The sequence below is a fragment of the Pimephales promelas genome, chromosome 14 (assembly GCF_988280905.1).
Source record: "Pimephales promelas chromosome 14, fPimPro1.hap1.1, whole genome shotgun sequence".
In the NCBI taxonomy this organism is placed as follows: Eukaryota; Metazoa; Chordata; class Actinopteri; order Cypriniformes; family Leuciscidae; genus Pimephales; species Pimephales promelas.
In genome coordinates, this window is record NC_142782.1 from 682,579 (window position 1) to 707,142 (window position 24,564).

Consider the following 24,564-nt stretch of genomic DNA (forward strand, 5'->3'; position numbering starts at 1 on the left):
ATGGCATTCTGACCAAACACAATATCTTGCCTTTTTGGCCATATATACAGCAAGGCAATACATTGTATTGCTGCTGTAATAATAATGAGTTTATCTTTAAAAGAAAGAGGAGGTCTGTGGCACAAGCAAGCAAAAAAGGTCCCAGAAACTGATTGAAAGGTAATTTACTCCACTCAAGAAGGCAAAAGAGTGCATGTGAAAACATATTTTGAATGTACTTTATGAATACTGCATACTGTACTGTTAGTGGAAAACTAATAACAACACCATAACAAACAACAACAAACAACATTGAAACAATATTACACCAGCAAAACAATTGCCATTTTTTAGAAACTGGCTTGCAGACATAATAAGTAATATCACACTGCAACCTCATGGTCAAAACCACTTCAATAATTACATTTTCCTATATGTAAACAGCAGAAACACCACCAACTGAGTGATACTGTTTTCATAAAGTTCATATCGTCCCTTATACAAGGCAAGTGCAAGTTTGCAATCAAAGAGATACTAAATGAACCATACCTGACTCTGAAGGGCTTGCTGTTGATAAAGTGAAATCCTAGCCTTGGTATTTTCATCTGTGGTAGGACTGAGAGGCTTAGGGTCTGACAGAGATCTCTGAATATTCTTCATCGGGCGGGGAAGGGCCTGATGTCTCTGTGATGGCTCAGCGATGCAGGACTTCTGCTGTGGGGTGACATGTGCTTTATTCAGCCTCTCGCTAGAAGAGAATGATGTTTCTATGATGCGTTGTGGAGAAGAAAGAGGAGAAACAGGGGAATACAGCACCTGTGGAGATTTAGGTTGTTGCCGGATCAAGCTGGACAGAGACTCATTATGCAGGTGATGCTGCTGGTAACCGAACTCCAAAGGATCAGGCCTCCGCCTCCCAAACTTCCCAGAACTCTGTTGACCTGGGGAGAGTGAATCAGCTGAACCAACTAACTGGACACTGGTGGGACTGACAGTGGTAGCAATGCTTATCTGTGGAATAACTATGTTTTGAGACTGAGTCTCAGGGTCAGTTTGGCAAGCTAAGCTTTGACCCTTCTGTGTTCTCTCAGGACCAGAAATATAGTGGACAATTTCAACCTTGCTGGGGTCTGGGATGGTGACATGTATGCTCGGGGATGCTCTAACCAGCTGCTCGGTCTCTGTTTGGCAAGAACAATCTTGAATGGTCTGGATGGCAATGCTGGAGGATGTTGTCTTGGCAGTTGAAGTGGTAAATGACGGAGATGCTTCGGATTTGTGGTCTACCCCAGATTCAGCAGAATGCCTTGAGTAACGAGAACGTCTACGTCTAACTGGCTGCTCCCACTCTGCCTTGTCTTCGTCATCATCTGTCTGAACACTGCAGTCCACACTGCGCTTAGTCCGTCGTCTTCTTGATACCAGATACCTGTCCTCTCCATCTTCATCATCTGTTTGCACACTGCAATCTACTCGCCTTTGGGGGAACATTGTCACTTCTCCCTCATTTCCATCTTGCAGTCGAGGCATAGATCTTTGTTTACGCATGGACCAGATTGCTGGCTGATCTTCACTATTTCTCAAGCATATCTCTGATGTAGAATTTGGTAGTGATCTTAAGAAAACCTGAACATCATTATACAGCATATCTGAGGCCAAGTCCTGTGACTGAATCATTCTGCCAGCTTGATCACTCAGGATTTGAGTATTTGAACTGGCTGCAGCAACAGCTGTCGCAGTCTTCTGTCTCTTTTGTTCCTCAAGCTGCTGCTGTAACTGTTGTTGCAAAGATTGTATCTGGTCAAGCTGCTGTTTTTGTTGAGCTAGTTGCTCTCTCTGGAGGACCAACTGGCTTTCTCTCTCAGTTTGCTGCTGCTGCAAAACTTGTTGCTTTATAGTCTGCAATTCCTGAATCTCTCGCTGTACAAGTATCTGCTCTTTTTCTCTATGCCTCTGCAACTCTAATCTCTCCCGCTCAAGCTCTTCCTGAAGCCTTTGCTGTCGCAATTTTTCCAGCTCCACTCTCTCTCTCTCAATTTGCAAAAGTTGTTCCTGCTGTTGATGCAGTCTTTCCTCTGTTTCTTTTTCCTGAGTTGGAGCAAGGTTTCTGATAGCAGTAGTAGTAGGTCTACCTCCTTGAGATGATGGGGGTGGCTGTGTTTTGGGAGGAATAGGATGACCCTGCACTGGAGGATAAGGTTGAGCAGACGATTTAGATTGTGGTAGTTGGTGATGTAATAGAGGCTGGGCAGTGGGCTTGGCCTGAAGGTAGGACTGAGAGAGATTCATTGGTTGCAACTGGATCTCAGGTTGGCTCATTGCCATGGCCACTGGTGTTGAAATAGGTGCTGATATGACAGAACCAGCAGGTACAGAAGAGGACTGAATTGGTTGTGTAACAGTTCCAGCTACTGTTAAGCTTACTGGAGAATTGCCAAGGTACAATGGAGTATCTTGAACTGTCGTGATAGACTCAGGTACTTGTTTAGATGTTGTAAGAGGGAGAGGATTAGGTGTAGGACATTGGAAAAGTGGCTGCCCAGTCAATGGAGCTAGTGGCGATCTAGTTAGGCTTGCCAGAGGTACTGGTGTCATATTTGGAGTAGGGTAAGGTCTGTATACCCCTCTTAATAAAGGACGTAGCATAGAAGCTGGCTGGGTTGTAATTGGAACCGTAGATGCAATTGGTGTGTTTATAGTTGAATAGATCATCCCATCAGCTGATCTAATAGCTGATGGATACATAGCTCGAAGACTGGCTTGTCTTGCATTTATGAGATCAGTTAGAGCTTGACTATGGGAAAGAGGCTTTCCATCTGAGCTGTACTTGAAACCAAATCTGGGACCTTGGTGCAGATTCATTCTACTAGGCGGACCACTGCTTCTTTCGGTGCCCAACTGTAATATGTCAGGGTTACTACTGTATCTATCTATGGAGTTAAGAGCTGCACACATGCGACTTATCTCCCTAGCAGTTGTGGCACTGTACTGGGCAAGATTAGACTCTGCAAAATCACCTGAGAAATATCCATAATCGGAGCTCATATTGGTCAAGGAGCTGTACCTTCTAATTGGTAGATCAGCAACATCATCCTGACGAAGATCTGTGTAGGAGCCATATTGAAGCCCCATTCCAAGGTACCCCCCATCATAGCCATCCTTTACTGTGTCTGTGAATAATTCTCCAGAGCCATGAAAAGGGGGATCAAACTTGGCTGAATATGATGACAACCCTGCCTCTGCAAGGTTGGTTTCAGACATTGATGGTTGAAGCCGACCAGGGAGAGGCAATGTGTATGATTTAATTGCGTAATCTTGGTATGTCTGTCCATCTTGCCGTAAATCAAGTTGTTGATAGAGCTGTGGCAATGTGGAAGGTGTTCTTGATGATGGCTTAGAAGTCTCATCTGTGACTGGTTTCTGGGAGAATGGGCCACCCACACAGCTGCCACCAAACGGCAGGTTATAAACCATGTCACAGCAAGTCACTTGATTTTCTGATTTTATTTGCCCAGTTAAATTCATCGCATCCTGGCCTTCCTCTGATTTGATAAGTTGCGTGACAGTAGCTCCTTGTGCAGCACCATCTATCTGGACCATCATCACATGAGGCTTGGTGTTTGTCAGATTCATGACTCCTGTCTCTGATGGCTTTCCTCTTAACTCAAGCGAACCTCCAACACTATAAACCTCAGATGTCATAGCCGGTGAGATGACATTAACCTCTGTGGCAGTGCTTGTCTGAGTGACAAGCATATCCTTTTTGATTAGAGGTAGTTGGCTAGATAAGTTCAACTGAGCAAAAGAGGCAGCTTGTTGTTGTTGAAGTTGATGATGTTGCTGAAGCTGCTGCTCAAGAAGTTGTTGTTGTTGTTGAAGCTTCTGCTGCTGTTTAAGTAACTGTTCTTGCTGGATACTCAGGTCTTCCAGCTTAGCATCAATCTTTGGTATAGATGGATCAATTTGTGGTGGCTTGTTTGGTGCCAGGCAAACTACTGTTCCCATATCTTTGCCCAAATCAACTCTGTTTTCAAGAGGATCACAATAGAGCACAGGGTGCTTAGGCTGGGACATGAACATAGATGCAGCTACAGTAACACTGACAGTCGTAGCTATTGGTGTCAGAACATGCAGCTGCTCCTGTGTATTCAGGTTCATTATTAAGGGCTGAATAGTTGTGGATTGACGAATGGGGCTTCCTTCAACGGACCCAGAAAATCTTCGAGATTCTGTGGCTAAGGAAGTCAAATCCATTCCTTGGTCAGTCATGATAATTGGTGTTGGCTTTGTGCCAGTTCGTAGATCTACCACACTTCCACTCTGTAGCCTGTGTCCCAGCTCAATTCTTGAAGTACCGGGAACTGTGGAAATGCGACAAAGGGAAATGTTTTCCATTGACATTGATCCACGTGTGTACATGCTAGCAGTGGTGACCATGCTAGTTCCAACACTAACTTTTTCAGCTCTATAGCTTTTGTATAAACCATGCTGTGGTGATATGTGATGTGGTGGAGTATCAGGAGGGCTGACCGGAGGCGAGTAGGCTTCAAATGTTGATTGGCGGCTAAACCTTGTCGGCGAAGACAAAGGAGATGTTGCTGTGTTGACTGTAACTGGCTTGGGTGGGCTAGTGGGCTCAAGATCTTCTGTTCTAATCATAAAATGGGTATCCTGAGAGGACTGCTGTCTAAAAAGGCATGGTGAAACAACCCCATGTGAAGTCTGAGTGCCCTGTGCCATAACTGGATAGGTGTGAGAGGCATTTCCAGATGAAGCTAACATCGAAGGGATAACTGTCTGGGTTGAAAGCTCAGCTGTTCTCCTAGCAAGAGATCGTGTTGGACTATGAAGAGGAGACGAAGTGGGAGAAACAGGAGGACTCCTTTCATGGTAAGTATAACACCTGATTGAACTTGGGCCAGATTCATTTATAGCTTCTGATGACGTTGACTTATCCCTCATTTGGAGTCCTTTGCTGATTGCCATTTTCCGTGCAGCACTTTCTCTTTGGTTGCAAGCCTGAGTGATTGCAGATATTTTTTGAGACACATTTGAAACACTAGCGGTGGTTGTGGTAGTCTGCCGACCATATAAATTAGGTTGTGTGCTGGACACGGTTTGACTGGCACTAGTTTGAGAGACAGTGACGATTTCCCTGGCATACACTCCATAAGCAGCAATAGTTGTGGCAGCAACTGCTGGTGTAATACCATTTTTACCTGTTTGATTTCTAAGTCTGTCTTTGGGCCCATCTTTTGAGAAATGCTGAGTTACTCTAACATCAGGTATCCGCCCTCCTGTCCCAGTTTCAGAAAATGATACTGGCGCTGAGAGCTGAGTGGGGCTTGTGCCAGGAGTCAGTAAAGCATTGCTTTGTTCCAGCAACTTAGCGAAGGCTGAGCTTGTATCTAGTAACTGCTTTTCTGAGTAAGACACATCCATCTCCATTTGGTCGTCGAGCTGCTTTAAAATGTTTTTTGAGGTCTGGCGGATCTCTTCATAGATATCAACCGTCTCCTCGTTCTGAAAGTGAATACCATCTTGATCAGTATAGTCATATTCATCCTCAATATCCTGTCTGTTTCTAATGTCTGACTCTTGGTAGGTGTTTGTGCTGTACTGTTGTAAAGATTGCTGCGGTGCCTGCTGCTTTTGTAGTTTCTGCAACATCTCTGCTTTCCTCATCATTTCTTCATATACTTCTTCTGCACTTTTTAATTGCTTGCTACTCGAGGAAGTAGTCGTAGCAGCTGTCGATGATGTAGTTTGTGGTTTTTCGGTAGGAGAATAAAGTGACATAAAGGTTGGTAGGTTGTACTCACTACCCGATTTGTACAGCTTTGATGAAATTTCGTAACCCTCGCCATCTGAGTCAGCCGAAGGAGAGTATTCTGAGCAGGAGGATCGGTGGAGTTCCTCCATCTCGGCCGCCTGCCTTAGCTCTTCTGTTGGAGAAGCGTCCTCAATTGGGGATAGATTGCTGGGGGGAGTCTTGGATCGTTCTCTTCGTCTTTGTGCTCTAAGCTCTTCTTTGTCACGTTTTGTTTTCCGGACTGTGCTTCGTATTCTCTGTTGCTCCACTTCCCTCATCTTTTCCTGCTCCCTTAGGAGTTCTTCCTCTTCCCTCAATTCGTCTTCTTCTGAAGAATCCTCAATGGTAGGTAGGAGAGGGCCGTGGGAGCGATGCCTAGCCTTCCTCTGCTGCTTGGCCTCCTCCAGACGCTGCCTGCGACTAGGACTACTGTCACTGTCATCTTCCATAGAGGATATGGAAGTAGGGGATATCCCTGAGGAGTAGCTGGAAGTGGTTGGTGGAAGCGTGGAGGAATATTCCCCTCTCGACCTTTCTTCTGGAGAACCAGTGAGGCTTTCCATCTCCAGCTCAGGTTCTCTGTCGAGACTAAGGTCATTGTCATTGTTTAATTCCATGTCTCGACTGTAACTGCTGGTGTTGTTCAATTCGATAGTCTTGAATCTGCGCAAACCTCCTTGCGAGGCCATGAGGTCCTCTTCGGCTGATCCTTTGTACACATCACTTGCTGTTGTACTCTCCTCCTCAAAGCTACTAGAGTGGTACGTGAGACGGCGCTTTTCTTTTCCTGCATCACTAATGTGCTTTTGTGTCTTTTTTAACTTTTTGTAGCCATAGCCTTCATCCTCATCATCATCATCTTCTTCTTCATCCACATTATCCTCATCTGCACTCATCTCCATAATTTGCCTCCTCATAAACTCCTCATCAGTAATCTCCTCAGGTTCAACATTTCTTTTTTTATGGCCACTGTTCTCTCCTACAGCAGCAATTGACCTAAACTCTCCCTCAGTTGGATCTTCCTCCTCCTCCATAATGCCTTCAAGGTCCTCATCTGAGTCAAATTCCTCTGGACTGATTGATATTGAGCGAGACTGATGCTTCCTTAAGTCACCGTGTTGCTGTTTTCCTCGCTTTTTGTCCTGTGCTCTTTCACCTTCAGATGAAAATTTAGACTCTAGAAGGGGTCGCATGGAGCTCTCCAGCTTATTCAGCTCAGACGGACTTGGTGGTGTATGGTGCCCAGTCAGACCTCTCTCACTCATCTTCAGCTCTTCCTCCTGGATAAGACCAACAATTTCACTATGTGAACTGGAGATCCCATCAGAGGAATAGCCAGTGTCACTCAAACTCTGTGGGCTCCGTGATAAATCATGATTGCTGTTTGTCTTGGTGGTTTCCTGGGAGACGAAAAAACACATATACAAAAGATACACTTAGACAAACAAATGCTAGTGCACACCGTAAATTAAAATCTATTGAGTGATACTCTATCAATCAGTACACTGAGCCCTCTCTTTATAAATCTGGAAATATTCAGTTAAGAGCATGGTTCGTTGGAAATCTGGCAATACTATGCAACAAGCAATGAAGAGATATACAAGTTCACTTTGGCCTCTTTTTGAAAGTAATTTTAAGGTAAAAAATATTTAAAGGGATAGTTCACCCAAAAATGAAAATTAAAGGTCCTATATGTAACTTTTTTTTATAAAATGAATCCCTTGTTTATTGCCTGAGTTTGAAGGGGTTGTAGTCACACATTGCAATGATCCACTTTTCGGGTTTTGCTATTACCTTAGACTTATATGTGAAGTCTCCAGGTCGGATTTCCTGCGAAATCCATCAGATGTGACGTGCATGCGCGCTCCCGAGCCTCTCTATCCTACAGTCAACCATGCGACCAACGGCACTTCAGCTGACGACATGGAGTCTGATGATAACCCCCAAAACGTCCTGCCTCCAGCACAACTCAGACTCAAACACAAACTCCACATAAATATAAAAAACAAGCTCAAGCTGGTCAGGCAAAACGTGAATCTGATCGACTCGGATGAAAACGCGGATCAACATACTAGTAAACTCTAGTGAAATAGCAAGGTAAACTACATGAAACATGACATGAATACAAAAGAATGTTCCAGGATAACAAAAAGTCGGTGCTTTAGGATGTAACTTATTTTATTTACTAGATCTACTGACTAACGTCCCTCATCCACTACTATCATATTGTCTATACACATTTCCAGACACGTTCAGTACAGTAATGTCACTTCCTACGATCTTACTGATACACTGAAACTGTTCAGTTTAGTTCACTAACCGTTTTCGTTATCATATTATACATTCACCTATGTTGACATTGCTGATTTTGAAAGATACACGAATAGTTAGTGAAATGGCTTATGCTAGATAACATCACATGTCGGCTAAATGCAGTTTCTTGTAACATTATCATGGACGAGCACAGAGCATTAGTTCAAAGTCAACCTGATAAAAGTAGGCTATTATTGTAACTGCAGTGGGAGTTTACATTAGTTTCCAGCATGTTGTGTGATGATTTCGCCGTTGCGTTGAAAGTCTCCGTGTGGCCGGTAGTGAATGCTCGCTCTTGAGATCGAGCACGAGCACGAGCGCTCTTGTTGCATTCTGAAACATCACCGCTAGAGGCCGCTAAAAACCGCATAGAGCACCTTTAAGTCATTAATTACTAACCCCCATGCTGTACCAACCCCGTCAGACCTACGTTCATGTTCGGAACACAAATGAAGATATCTTTGATTAAATTTGAGAGCTGGATCACTACCACATAGGCTCCTAAGGGATTGAAACTTGACGGCCCAGAAATTCATTGAAGAAAATGTTTAAATATTCCATGTGACAACAGCGGCTCAACTATAAGTTTATCAAGCGACGAGAATTCTTTTCGTGCGGAAAAAACAACAACAAAAATAACGACTTTATTCGACTATTCCTTTTCTTCCTTCTGGACCTGAGACGAGAGTTCAAGAGATTTCCACGAATATACTTGAATTCCACGAATATACTTATAGTTGAGCCGCTGTTGTCACATGGAATATTTAAACATTTTCTTCAATGCCTTTCTGGGCTGTCAAGTTTTGATCCCTTAGGTGCCTATGTGTTAGTGAGACAGCTCTCAAATTTAATCAAAAATATCTTTATTTGTGCTCCGAAGACGAACGAAGGTCTGACGGGGTTGGTACAGCATGGGGGTGAGTAATTAATGACTTAATTTTCATTTTTAGGTGAACTAACCCTTTAACATTAATAATTGAGAAAATTTGCAAAATGATGGAGATATTACTTTGAGCTAATGGCTTACCTCATAGTATTTGGTAATACTCTGTAATTCTTTCTTTTCCTCTTTTGTAGGTGTCTGAAGCGACTCTGTTGTTCCTCTCTTCAGAGTTGGTTTATCGTCAAGGTCAGGCCCCTTAATTAGTTTGGGTGCAGTTTCCTTCCGCACTTCTTCACAAATAAATGCAGTAGTTGTAGACACAGGAGGTTTTGTAGCTGTAGTAGGCTGTACAGATGTTTTTATACCAATCGCTGGTCTAGCTAGGGGAGAAGAGAAACCACTCTGTTGAGAAACTGGAGGTTTCTGCTTTGGTGACATTGCCTGAAGGCCTTGCTGCTGCTTGCTGGGAAGTTGCTGATGCCGAGGGGAACCCGCCGGTTGACGGCTGGGAGATGAAGGTAGAACGGGAAGAGGGTCAAGTCCACCAGACATCAGTCTCTGAGTCTGACAGTTCAGACAGAGCCATTCTTTCTTCTGCAAAACAACAGGGAAGTTTACGTTCAATACTCAGAATCACAAGATGATCTTTATTTTGAAAAAGGAACAACGTAACAAATATAAAAAAGTTACTTAAAAAAACATAGAACAATGTTGCAAACAATATATTGAGTGAATACATAAATAATTTAGTAAACTGTTGAGTGAATTATTTAAAGTCACGATTAAACATGAGGTAGTAAAAAAACTTTACATCATATTGACATATATCCAAGAGTAATGGATTAAAAGAGTAAGACTCGTTCGCGTTGATTGGATTTTGAGATGTGCGTATTACACTCAAAAATGAATCAAGCTTGCAGCCGACTGTGAAAGGGCAGGGTTTGAGCGCGTCTATGTGTTCTAAAGGCGTTGCCCCTGGTAACCGATAGCGTCTCCTACCATCATGGCCGACCGGCTCAGACCCCGCCCAAATCGGCACGTGACTCCTCATTCTCTATATAGTGTTGAAATGGCAACTAGTAAATACACCAAGTTTCGTCATGCTGTCATGTGTGTAAGTATTTAAAACAATTTTGTTACAACAACTAGTTCCGCGTTACGTTATGCCCCGCGCTCCCCTACTCAAAAACATTTAGTAAACATCTTAGGAAGTTCCAAGAGCAGCCTCTGGGAATAGCTATTGACATGACGAGTACATGAGTGATTGAAATGCCCTATGCCACCCATGAGTGGTTGACCATGTCACCAGATGCCCAAATCCGCTACTATACACACACTGTTAGGACGGACACCTGTGTCATTTCGCTGCTCGTATGGACAGAAGATTGACTGACACAAACTGGGCTCTCTTGCATCATAACACTAGAATATGACACACGCATTATCAGCTTATAAACCTGCAGCGTTGTGGGATGTATTTTAATGGACAATGGGTTTGAATGAACAATAGTCATGCAGAAGAAACAACACTCATGACTGAACACAGTTACTCTACACATCACAATTCCCACCACACAGTAGAAAATGAAAACTGCTTTCTTTCTGAGAGGGATTCTGCTGGCACTCAATATTATGAACAAAGAAGGCTTAAAGACTGAGAAAGAGAGGACTGTGAAGAAAAGAAGAAATAGTTTCAGTCCACTACATTACAAGATGAGTGTAGCTCCTTACCTCCAGCAGATGTGGAGTGGGATTGAACCCACAAAGATTGCACACCTCTGTGTGACACTGGGTGCAGGACCTGTAGTTTGGCGGCTCTGTTGTTCCGACATTGAACGCAGTCTTGCATAGTGGACAGGTGACGTCCGGCTTCTGGAGAACGGGCTGAGCTGGAGGCTGAGTTGGTGGCTGCTTTAGCGGTGACTGCTGTGGTGTTGTTTGCTGTTGTTTCGGCCCTTTCTGTTGGTGCACTGGTGACTGCGGCTGCAGAGGCTGTTTTTGAAGGGGGGCTCCAGGACCTTTGGGGAACATGACTCCTCCTGGGCCTGTTTGGGCCGTGCCAGGTGGCCCTGCTGTAGGTTTAGCACTAGCCCCAATGGTAGCGTCACTAAAGATCACCCTTGTCCCCTGGGCAGGCGGGTTACGGGCGGGTGAGGGCTGCGGTGAGGATCCAGGAAGAGGGTCAACAGAAATAAGGGTGCTTGCCTGGTTTAGGAGAGACGCCCCAAAACCAAACAGTTTAGTTAGACCATCTTGAGGTGGCTCGTGGGAGGGTGGGTGATGGGCTGGGGAGCTTCCGGCACTCCGGGTCTTATCGGGTTGACCTCCAAGCCGCACTGGAGAGCCACGCCCAAGATCGGACTGCGATTGTGCCTTTGCTAAGCCAGGTAAAGCCACGGCCCCTGGATGAGGAATCCGCACTGTTTGGGCAACGTTTTCTGGACTTTTCGGTCCTAGTACCTGCCTTTGGGTATCCTTAGACCCAAACTGGGGACCTGAATGTGGTTGCTCTTTCTGTGTCTGGAGACCAGCTTGTGGCCCACTGTGAAGTCCAGTCTGGTTAGGTCCAGTAGGACCAATCTGTCTCTGGATCCCAGAGAACGCTTGAGTCTGAGGTTGGATTTTAGTCTGTGTCTGCGTTTGGGATTGTAACTGTGGTGTGGGCTGAGCTGGGGGTTGGGTCTTGGGTATGGGGTCAGCCATAGGTTGATGAGAGGGAGAGTGTATCTGCTGCTGACTCTTGGACCGTGGTGTAGTCATGTTTATTCCCAAAGCCCGCTGCATCTGGCAGTTTAAACAGAGCCACTCCTTGACCTGTTGAAGAAACACATATTAGTGCATTACTTAGAGAAAGATACACACTCCATTCAGAATTTTTGACCAAGGACACATTAAAATCACATTGCTGTGTTTATTAAGGGGCCAAGCCTGTATTGTATTTGTTCGTGTTCTCATTATTCTTCTCCCACTCTGGAAGCCCATACAACCGTTTGCAAGAATGGTATGAAATTTGGTACACATATAGAGGGCAGTCTGAACATTAACCACAGCTAATATGGAGTCTTTAACTCAATCCGTCTAGCACCACCAACTGACCCCTCATGTTTATGCTAATAACCTTTGAACTGTGGGGCTAGAAACAATTTTGTCACAGTCGACTGAAACTCCTGTCCGAAATTTGAGTCAAATCATCTTCAGACCATGCCACCAAAAAATATTTTTTTGTCGATAGACAAAACCGTTTTCGTATACCGCGTCAACAAAATTAACGGCATGATGCCAAAACGACTCTGAGGCTGTATCTCTGCAATGCTTTGGAATATTGACACCAAACTCTGCTTGTGTTATTGTCACTTTACTCTGACCACACCAAATCACTGTGGTCACAGCGCCACCTATTGGTCGCTTCTCTTCTGATGATAAGGTCAGGGCAACCTGTTTCTCATGAGATCCACCAATGGCCAACCACAACCATCCAATCAATTCCCCACGGGCAAAATCAAAACCGCCCTACATTTGTTCCAGAAGCCGTTTCACTCGGATATACGTCACATAGGCAAGAAAAGACTTCTGTTTCATCTGATATTGCTGTTATATCTGATTTTTACTCAAAACTCACTCAAAATGTATCTTCCCTCACAAAAGCACAGACATCTACAAATATAAATACATCTTTGTAAACGTATGCCTTCAAGTACTACTGACAGTGAATTCTTCCACTACACCTTAAGAATACAACATTTGGTTCCACCTGCCTTACTGAACGACAACTGACCTATCGTAAGCCCCTCCCCTTGAACGCAGATGAGCCAATGGCAGTTGAGAATCAGTTACACAGGACCGGAACTTGGACATCTTTAGGTTTCAGTGCCATAGAGAAACATGTGAAGATCCGAAGTTCTCATCGGTTTGATGGTAAATGGACTGTATAATAGCTGTTTCAACAGACCCATGGCCACCAAAGCGCTTTACATATTGCCTCACATATTACTCAATGGCACATTTAAGTCCCACTAGAATGCTCCTTGACAAGAGGTGGTCTTTCTGTGTCCAAAATTTAGCAAAAACCTTTTTTCAAAAAGGATTTTCACACTGACATCTGTCATTGTAAGACAATTAGCAACTCCGTTTGTTTGTCTAAGATATTAACTTAGAGGGTACGTGGGACCAAACTGAACTAAAATATGACCAGTCCAGCATTGATTTCATTGAAAAACAAAATAATGCCACAGAAGACACACATGCAAAAACGAAGGCATAATCAATAAGAATAAAAGAAGTCTTACCCCTATAAGGTGTGGGTTGGGGTTGAAGCCGCACTGGTTGCACGCTGTAGTGTGGCACTGGGTACACTTGTTGAAGTTTGGCGAGCCATCAACATTTGTCAACTCTGTAGTATTGCAAACTGGACAGAGCTTACTGCTGGGCATTGGTGCTATCTGGGGAACGGAGTATGGCGAAGTAGGAGCGCTAGCTCTGTCGGGAGAGACTGACGGTGAGCGGCCTCTTCGCCCGCCGCTGCTGAAGTCCACCTGGAGGTTGCGTCGGGAGGCGTGTTGTCCAGGGCTTTGGGTGGGTCCCATGCCCCCGGATGAAGGTTGAAATTGAGACTGCTGTGTAGAAGTGGTCTGGGGATGTCTAGGTCCATCATGCACTGCCTTTTTGTAAGGGCTTCCACTTGTTTGCATGCCTGGCCCCCGATCGCTAGCAGTTCCATAGCTTAGGTTTGGGCTTGATGGTGGGCCTCCTCCTCCCGCCAGCCTAAATGAAGCAAAAAGAGAAGGAGAACATCTGATTAATCTTGTGCACCGTTTTAACCTTTTAAGTAGCCTGATTTCACTGCAAGTGAGGAGCAAGCTCAGCTCAGTTATTAATTTACATCACACTTACATTGAATCATTTAACAGACACTTTTATCCAGGCCAATGCACATATATCAAGCAATTGGTACCACAATATTCACAGTACCACAATACCAAGATTCAGGAGGTTATGGTACAGACTCTAGAGAGTAATGTAGTAAAGTGCTTTGTGTGTGGTTTTGGTTTAGTTGTGAGTGTGTTTCAGCACTTTCTTGATGGTTGTGCTGGTCTCAGAACAATCTGAACAAACCCTAATTATTATGAGGCGGATACAGGGCTGAGACTTGACCCTTCTTATTGTTCACTACGTGGGAAGGCCAGCCAACTGATCAATGAATGAACGCAAAAACGTTCTAGACTGGATAAAATCATATGATGGATGAAATGTCGCATATCATCCAAACAACATGTATATTCTCAAGTTCTTATCTTCTGCACTTCAGATGTTATCTTATAACCTTTCATCAATGTACAATCTGTTTCACTCCTTTTTCTTTTTTTAAATTGAGTTTCTGTGATCACACATGCTCTATACGAACAGATTTTGGCTCCTGATTGAGAAAAACCTGTGATTACTCTTTGAAATCAATGTGCTAATAGAGTTTCTAATGAATGTTCATGTTTGAGCATGTTTGCATCCTTTTTGCTGATTTTCCATTGTGTGATTGAGAAAGAAACTCATTTTATGACATAGTAAGTATATTCTTCTCTGTCTAACCCGTCTTCAGTTATATGTGTAACTGACCAAATCCACCTGGATGTTGAGCAGAACATGTGAACTGTAAACGCTAACACCCACGCCATTCAGGAGACTGAGAGCAGGGAATAGCTTATTAATAGTAGCATCATTACAAGTTTCCATGTCATTTGAGATGCACAGTAAATCTTGCGTAAAGCCGCTTGTGAGTGGAAATGCTACTTGGAATAATGTACCATTTGCCAGATATTGATTACATATCTAAATGCAGCGGATGCCAAACTAACCATTTAAATAAAAATAACCATTTATTTTCTGCTCCAAAATAAAAAGTGAAAGTGAAAATCAAAAACATTCTCCCACATTTTTGAGCCAGAACATACTAGGGGTGTGACAATACATTGTGTCATAATATATCGCAATACAAAAATGCAACAATATGTATCGTGACGATATGTATTGTGGATAATTCATCCAAATTAAAATTGCTGTGTGAGAAATGTTTTTAAGTTATGCAATGTTTTTTAATGTTGAATATAATGTATAATAATGCATTTTATATATGCATTGCATAACGGGGGAATATTTGTAGGCAAATAAGGCAGCAAGATCATTTTAAAAGTATACATTCTTATTTTATGTCACTCCCGTTTACATATAAGTCCAGTCGTGTTGGAAAATAATCGGTCGTAATAATCGTTAAAATAATAAGTCATTCGGTTTTATCAGGTAAGTTACCGTTTGAACTGGTGTTGTGGTACTGGAGTGTGAGCGAGTGTATTTATATATTTTGTTATTCTTTATTTGACAGGGACAAATGCCCCAGAATTACAAAGCTACAACGCTAAATATCATCTGATGCCCCTGGAGAGTACCAATCACATCACACATAGAAGATAAAAAATCATTATATGCAATAAAATCTCCCCACAAATGAAAAATTAACACGATATTATCCATCTGCAATTAACAATACAACATAACAATAAAAACTGCAATCCAAATTACTATGGAATATCCCCCAATATAAACTACAAGACACAATGGCACACATTAAATCCCCCAAAATGATAAACCGTAACAGTGATGTAGTGTTGTTGGGAAGGCTCAGTGCAATGGAGTGGTTTCCCAATGTCAATGGGGATTTATTGTCCAAGCTGCATTTCACAAGGGGCAGTCAACAGAAAGTACAGAAAAACAAAAACGTAATGCTACATATACCGGTGCTAAAAACACACACACTAAACCATGACCAGCAAAAATATCTGCATGTCTCAGACACATTTAACAGTACACAACCTCTCCCCAAACATGCTCAGACAAGGGGTTAAATATACACGTTTCCCGCCAAACACTAGTGGGACGAACCATTATCCCGGGGTGGACCCTTTCTCGTAACACTCAACACAGCAAAACAGTGTTACATTACAATCTAAGTCATTTCTGGCATGCAATCATCATAATACCAACAAGCAGACATGCAACCACAAACACATCAGAGCACTCGTGTTTCTCTCACGGCTCAGACAGGAGAAGTCTCACGTGTGCTATAGTGTGCAGGATTACACAATACAGAAATAATTCAAAACACACAATGGCTCTCTATTATCCTTCATTCATTAACACGTTGAACACTTGATGTTGGGATTGTCCATCCACATGTACATTATCAACATACAATAAATAATTACCAGGTAAATTCACAATAGCACTAGACTGGCACTCTAGTGATGACGTCATTGACTCATCATCATCATCACAAGAACAAAACACACACACATATTCAGCGATCACAAACCTGACTCCTCTTTAACCACATGTAGGTGTTGTTCTTATCAGCAGTGTTTGGGAACATTACTTTCAAAGCTTTACTCCTATAAAAAAAAGTAACTAATTATGTAATTTGGTAACTTTCCATGTAAAGTAATGTGTCTTATCTCAAGTTGGCGGTGCCACTCTTTCTCTGTCAGAGAAATATAGCATTATGCTAGCTTGTTTTTTTCCTCTTCTATTTTTAATTACAAATTCTATTTATTATTTTTTTCTCAAGTGTTTGACATAGTAACGCATCCAACACTATCTCTCACTTACTCACTCCTGTCGTGTCAGAGTTTGCTGATTCATGGCCATTGATCCATTCATCAGTGAAATGATCCATTCATCAACAGCTGTCAATCACTTCTGTTCAGCGCGAGCCACAACTTCTGCTGTTAATAAAGCTCACTCCACTGTATAATCAATCTCTCATTATACATAAAGAGACACTTCACGAGCATGAACGTGTGTATATATAGACTCTTCATAAACAGATCATGGGTCTGCTGCATTACTGACATACATTTACAATAGAGAAAAATAGAACTCTTATTAACAACAAACCCGGCATAATGCTGTTCTGAGAGAGACCACAGCCAGCTGACGGGAGGAAACGTGCAAAACTACATTTCTGTCCGCAAAAAGTGACATTTTTACAATAATGCAATATTGTAAAAATCAGTTAAAAGTAAAGTTTCCCAAACATGAATAGCATATCTTGCATATCTTGTGCCTGGAGATTATTCTTTTAAAACACACTGAAACTATCGAACAACAACTCCAGGGAAGATGGGCGAGAGAGGTGATCAGCCAGTCTCTCTCTCTTTAGAGAATACACCGGAAACAAAACAAAAAAAAATTTACAGTTCAGATTTGTATACCGTACAGTCCAAAACGTTCTCTGCCAAATCATATCAGATATGCTGAAACTCCAACAATATGCAGGTTACAGGTGGAGATGGGCAGGTGGAGATGGGGAGGGGAAGTTGGGCAGGTGGAGATGGGCAGGTGGAGATGGGGAGGGGAAGTTGGGCAGGTGGAGATGGGGAGGGGAAGTTGGGCAGGTGGAGATGGGGAGGGGGAGTTGGGCAGGTGGAGATGGGGAGGGGAAGTTGGGCAGGTGGAGATGGGCAGGTGGAGATGGGGAGGGGAAGTTGGGCAGGTGGAGATGGGCAGGTGGAGATGGGGAGGGGGAGTTGGGCAGGTGGAGATGGGCAGGGGAAGTTGGGCAGGTGGAGATGGGGAGGGGAAGTTGGGCAGGTGGAGATGGGGAGGGGGAGTTGGGCAGGTGGAGATGGGGAGGGGGAGTTGGGCAGGTGGAGATGGGCAGGTGGAGATGGGGAGGGGAAGTTGGGCAGGTGGAGATGGGGAGGGGGAGTTGGGCAGGTGGAGATGGGCAGGTGGAGATGGGGAGGGGGAGTTGGGCAGGTGGAGATGGGGAGGGGGAGTTGGGCAGGTGGAGATGGGCAGGTGGAGATGGGGAGGGGAAGTTGGGCAGGTGGAGATGGGCAGGTGGAGATGGGAAAGGGGAGTTGGGCAGGTGGAGATGGGGAGGGGGAGTTGGGCAGGTGGAGATGGGCAGGTGGAGATGGGGAGGGGAAGTTGGGCAGGTGGAGATGGGGAGGGGGAGTTGGGCAGGTGGAGATGGGGAGGGGGAGATGGGGAGGGGGAGTTGGGCAGGTGGAGATGGGGAGGGGAAGTTGGGCAGGTGGAGATGGGGAGGGGGAGTTGGGCAGGTGGAGATGGGGAGGGGGAGTTGGGCAGGTGGAGATGGGCAGGTGGAGATGGGGAGGGGAAGTTGGGCAGGTGGAGATGGGGAGGGGGAGTTGGGCAGGTGGAGATGGGCAGGTGGAGATGGGGAGGGGGAGTTGGGCAGGTGGAGATGGGGAGGGGGAGTTGGGCAGGTGGAGATGGGCAGGTGGAGATGGGGAGGGGGAGTTGGGCAGGTGGAGATGGGCAGGGGAAGTTGGGCAGGTGGAGATGGGGAGGGGAAGTTGGGCAGGTGGAGATGGGGAGGGGGAGTTGGGCAGGTGGAGATGGGGAGGGGGAGTTGGGCAGGTGGAGATGGGCAGGTGGAGATGGGGAGGGGAAGTTGGGCAGGTGGAGATGGGGAGGGGGAGTTGGGCAGGTGGAGATGGGGAGGGGGAGTTGGGCAGGTGGAGATGGGCAGGTGGAGATGGGGAGGGGAAGTTGGGCAGGTGGAGATGGGCAGGTGGAGATGGGAAAGGGGAGTTGGGCAGGTGGAGATGGGAAAGGGGAGTTGGGCAGGTGGAGATGGGCAGGTGGAGATGGGGAAGGGGAGTTGGGCAGGTGGAGATGGGAAAGGGGAGTTGGGCAGGTGGAGATGGGCAGGTGGAGATGGGGAAGGGGAGTTGGGCAGATGGAGATGGGGAGGGGGAGTTGGGCAGGTGGAGATGGGGAAGGGGAGATGGGGAGGGGGAGTTGGGCAGATGGAGATGGGGAGGGGGAGTTGGGCAGGTGGAGATGGGGAAGGGGAGATGGGGAGAGTAGTTGGGCAGGTGGAGATGGGCAGGTGGAGATGGGGAAGGGGAGTTGGGCAGATGGAGATGGGGAGTTGGGCAGGTGGAGATGGGGAAGGGGAGATGGGAAGAGTAGTTGGGCTGGTGGAGATGGGCAGGTGGAGATGGGGAAGGGGAGATGGGAAGAGTAGTTGGGCAGGTGGAGATGGGGAAGGGGAGTTGGGCAGGTGGAGATGGGGAGGTGGAGACGGGGAGGGGGAGATGGGCAGGTGGAGATGGGGAGATGGAGATGGGGAGGGGGAGATGGGCAGGTGGAGATGGAGAAGGGGAATTGGGGAGGGGGAGTTGGGCAGGTGGAGATGGCCAGTTGGAGATGGGGAAGGGGAGTTGGACAGGTGGAGATGGGGAGGTGGATATGGGGAGGGGGAGATGGGGAGGGAGAGTTGGGCAGGTGGAGATGGGGAGGTGGAGATGGCCAGTTGGAGATGGGGAAGGGGAGTTGGACAGGTGGAGATGGGGAGGTGGATATGGGGAGGGGGAGATGGGGAGGGGGAGTTGGGCAGGTGGAGATGGGGAAGGGGAGTTGGGCAGGTGGGGTATGGGCAGGTGGAGATGGGGAGGTGGGGATGGAGATGGGCAGGTGGGGATGGGGAGGTGAAGATGGGCAGGTGGAGATGGGGAGGTGGAGATGGGGAGGTGGAGATGGGGAGGTGGGGATGAGCAGGTGGAGATGGGGAGGGGGAGATAGGGAGGTGGGGATGGGCAGGTGGAGATGGGGAGGTGGAGATGGAGATGGGCAGGCGGAGATGGGGAGGTGGAGATGGGCAGGTGGAGATGGGCAGGTGGGGATGGGCAGGTGGGGATGAGGAGGTGGAGATGGGGAGGTGAGGATGGGTTGATTGTGTGAAGCTCTTCCTGCACCTTTGAGGATCTGACGCTATTTTCCGATACAGTATTTATACTGTAATTTGCAGAATGTTTTCGCTCGATAACACAAGTAGGCTTAATTGTTTATCATATACAGTAAGCCATGTCTGTTTCCATTTCTCGTGTATCTCTGTACAAACATACAAAAAACGTCTGTTATTAGGCTACTGTTGGACAATCAAAAACAGGAGGATATAATCTCTAATGATCCATGATACACTCCTGCACTATCATACACTCTCACACACTCCTGCACTATCATACACTCTTATACACTCCTGCACTATCATACACTCTTATACACTCCTGCACTATCATACACTCCTGCACTATCATACACTCTTATACACTCCTGCACTATCATACACTCTTATACACTCCTGCACTATCATACACTCTCATACACTCCTGCACTATCATACACTCCTGCACTATCATACACTCTTATACACTCCTGCACTATCATACACTCTTATACACTCCTGCACTATCATACACTCCTGCACTATCATACACTCTCATACACTCCTGCACTATCATACACTCCTGCACTATCATACACTCTTATACACTCCTGCACTATCATACACTCTCATACACTCCTGCACTATCATACACTCCTGCACTATCATACACTCTCATACACTCCTGCACTATCATACACTCTTATACACTCCTGCACTATCATAAACTCCTGCACTATCAAACACTCTCATACACTCCTGCACTATCATACACTCCTGCACTATCATACACTCTTATACACTCCTGCACTATCATACACTCCTGCACTATCATACACTCTTATACACTCCTGCACTATCATACACTCTTATACACTCCTGCACTATCATACACTCCTGCACTATCATACACTCTTATACACTCCTGCACTATCATACACTCTTATACACTCCTGCACTATCATACACTCTTATACACTCCTGCACTATCATACACTCTTATACACTCCTGCACTATCATACACTCTTATACACTCCTGCACTATCATACACTCTTATACACTCCTGCACTATCATACACTCTTATACACTCCTGCACTATCATACACTCCTGCACTATCATACACTCTTATACACTCCTGCACTATCATACACTCTTATACACTCCTGCACTATCATACACTCTTATACACTCCTGCACTATCATACACTCTTATACACTCCTGCACTATCATACACTCTTATACACTCCTGCACTATCATACACTCCTGCACTATCATACACTCCTGCACTATCATACACTCTTATACACTCCTGCACTATCATACACTCGTATACACTCCTGCACTATCATACACTCCTGCACTATCATACACTCTTATACACTCCTGCACTATCATACACTCTCATACACTCCTGCACTATCATACACTCCTGCACTATCATACACTCCTGCACTATCATACACTCTTATACACTCCTGCACTATCATACACTCTTATACACTCCTGCACTATCATACACTCTCATACACTCCTGCACTATCATACACTCCTGCACTATCATACACTCTTATACACTCCTGCACTATCATACACTCCTGCACTATCATACACTCTTATACACTCCTGCACTATCATACACTCCTGCACTATCATACACTCTTATACACTCCTGCACTATCATACACTCCTGCACTATCATACACTCTCATACACTCCTGCACTATCATACACTCTTATACACTCCTGCACTATCATACACTCTTATACACTCCTGCACTATCATACACTCTCATACACTCCTGCACTATCATACACTCTCATACACTCCTGCACTATCATACACTCTCATACACTCCTGCACTATCATACACTCCTGCACTATCATACACTCTCATACACTCCTGCACTATCATACACTCTCATACACTCCTGCACTATCATACACTCTTATACACTCCTGCACTATCATACACTCCTGCACTATCATACACTCTTATACACTCCTGCACTATCATACACTCTTATACACTCCTGCACTATCATACACTCTCATACACTCCTGCACTATCATACACTCCTGCACTATCATACACTCTCATACACTCCTGCACTATCATACACTCTCATACACTCCTGCACTATCATACACTCCTGCACTATCATACACTCTCATACACTCCTGCACTATCATACACTCTCATACACTCCTGCACTATCATACACTCTCATACACTCCTGCACTATCATACACTCCTGCACTATCATACACTCTTATACACTCCTGCACTATCATACACTCTTATACACTCCTGCACTATCATACACTCTTATACACTCCTGCACTATCATACACTCTTATACACTCCTGCACTATCATACACTCTTATACACTCCTGCACTATCATACACTCTTATACACTCCTGCACTATCATACACTCTTATACACTCCTGCACTATCATACACTCTTATACACTCCTGCACTATCATACACTCTCATACACTCCTGCACTATCATACACTCCTGCACTATCATACACTCTTATACACTCCTGCACTATCATACACTCTCATACACTCCTGCACTATCATACACTCTCATACACTCCTGCACTATCATACACTCCTGCACTATCATACACTCTCATACACTCCTGCACTATCATACACTCTTATACACTCCTGCACTATCATACACTCTTATACACTCCTGCACTATCATACACTCTCATACACTCCTGCACTATCATACACTCCTGCACTATCATACACTCTTATACACTCCTGCACTATCATACACTCTCATACACTCCTGCACTATCATACACTCTCATACACTCCTGCACTATCATACACTCTCATACACTCCTGCACTATCATACACTCCTGCACTATCATACACTCTTATACACTCCTGCACTATCATACACTCTCATACACTCCTGCACTATCATACACTCTTATACACTCCTGCACTATCATACACTCTTATACACTCCTGCACTATCATACACTCCTGCACTATCATACACTCTCATACACTCCTGCACTATCATACACTCCTGCACTATCATACACTCTTATACACTCCTGCACTATCATACACTCTTATACACTCCTGCACTATCATACACTCTCATACACTCCTGCACTATCATACACTCTTATACACTCCTGCACTATCATACACTCTTATACACTCCTGCACTATCATACACTCTTATACACTCCTGCACTATCATACACTCCTGCACTATCATACACTCTTATACACTCCTGCACTATCATACACTCCTGCACTATCATACACTCTCATACACTCCTGCACTATCATACACTCCTGCACTATCATACACTCTCATACACTCCTGCACTATCATACACTCTTATACACTCCTGCACTATCATACACTCTCATACACTCCTGCACTATCATACACTCCTGCACTATCATACACTCTTATACACTCCTGCACTATCATACACTCTCATACACTCCTGCACTATCATACACTCTCATACACTCCTGCACTATCATACACTCTTATACACTCCTGCACTATCATACACTCCTGCACTATCATACACTCTTATACACTCCTGCACTATCATACACTCCTGCACTATCATACACTCCTGCACTATCATACACTCTCATACACTCCTGCACTATCATACACTCCTGCACTATCATACACTCTCATACACTCCTGCACTATCATACACTCTCATACACTCCTGCACTATCATACACTATCATACACTCCTGCACTATCATACACTCTCATACACTCCTGCACTATCATACACTCTTATACACTCCTGCACTATCATACACTCCTGCACTATCATACACTCTCATACACTCCTGCACTATCATACACTCTTATACACTCCTGCACTATCATACACTCTCATACACTCCTGCACTATCATACACTCCTGCACTATCATACACTCTCATACACTCCTGCACTATCATACACTCTTATACACTCCTGCACTATCATACACTCCTGCACTATCATACACTCTTATACACTCCTGCACTATCATACACTCCTGCACTATCATACACTCTCATACACTCCTGCACTATCATACACTCCTGCACTATCATACACTCTCATACACTCCTGCACTATCATACACTCTCATACACTCCTGCACTATCATACACTATCATACACTCCTGCACTATCATACACTCTCATACACTCCTGCACTATCATACACTCTTATACACTCCTGCACTATCATACACTCTCATACACTCCTGCACTATCATACACTCCTGCACTATCATACACTCTCATACACTCCTGCACTATCATACACTCCTGCACTATCATACACTCTTATACACTCCTGCACTATCATACACTCTTATACACTCCTGCACTATCATACACTCCTGCACTATCATACACTCTTATACACTCCTGCACTATCATACACTCTCATACACTCCTGCACTATCATACACTCCTGCACTATCATACACTCTCATACACTCCTGCACTATCATACACTATCATACACTCCTGCACTATCATACACTCTCATACACTCCTGCACTATCATACACTCTTATACACTCCTGCACTATCATACACTCCTGCACTATCATACACTCTTATACACTCCTGCACTATCATACACTCCTGCACTATCATACACTCTCATACACTCCTGCACTATCATACACTCTTATACACTCCTGCACTATCATACACTCCTGCACTATCATACACTCTTATACACTCCTGCACTATCATACACTCCTGCACTATCATACACTCTCATACACTCCTGCACTATCATACAC

At 44.7% G+C, this 24,564-nt stretch overlaps 1 protein-coding gene across 4 annotated transcripts in view; it reads right to left on the bottom strand.

The window, feature by feature from the left end:
• The window catches only part of bsna (bassoon presynaptic cytomatrix protein a), a 48,045-nt gene that overhangs the window by 13,322 nt on the left and 10,159 nt on the right, over positions 1 to 24,564 (bottom strand). For 2 of the 4 annotated variants that reach the window (XM_039674758.2, XM_039674761.2), the window contains exons 2-5: positions 13,274 to 13,748; positions 10,719 to 11,801; positions 9,132 to 9,581; positions 529 to 7,191 (exon numbers count right to left, since the gene is read on the bottom strand). In XM_039674758.2, coding sequence (XP_039530692.2) covers positions 529 to 7,191; positions 9,132 to 9,581; positions 10,719 to 11,801; positions 13,274 to 13,748 — 8,671 coding nt within the window. The remainder of the gene's footprint in view (positions 1 to 528; positions 7,192 to 9,131; positions 9,582 to 10,718; positions 11,802 to 13,273; positions 13,749 to 24,564) is intronic. The other 2 variants (XM_039674760.2, XM_039674759.2) reach the window with 2 other exon arrangements.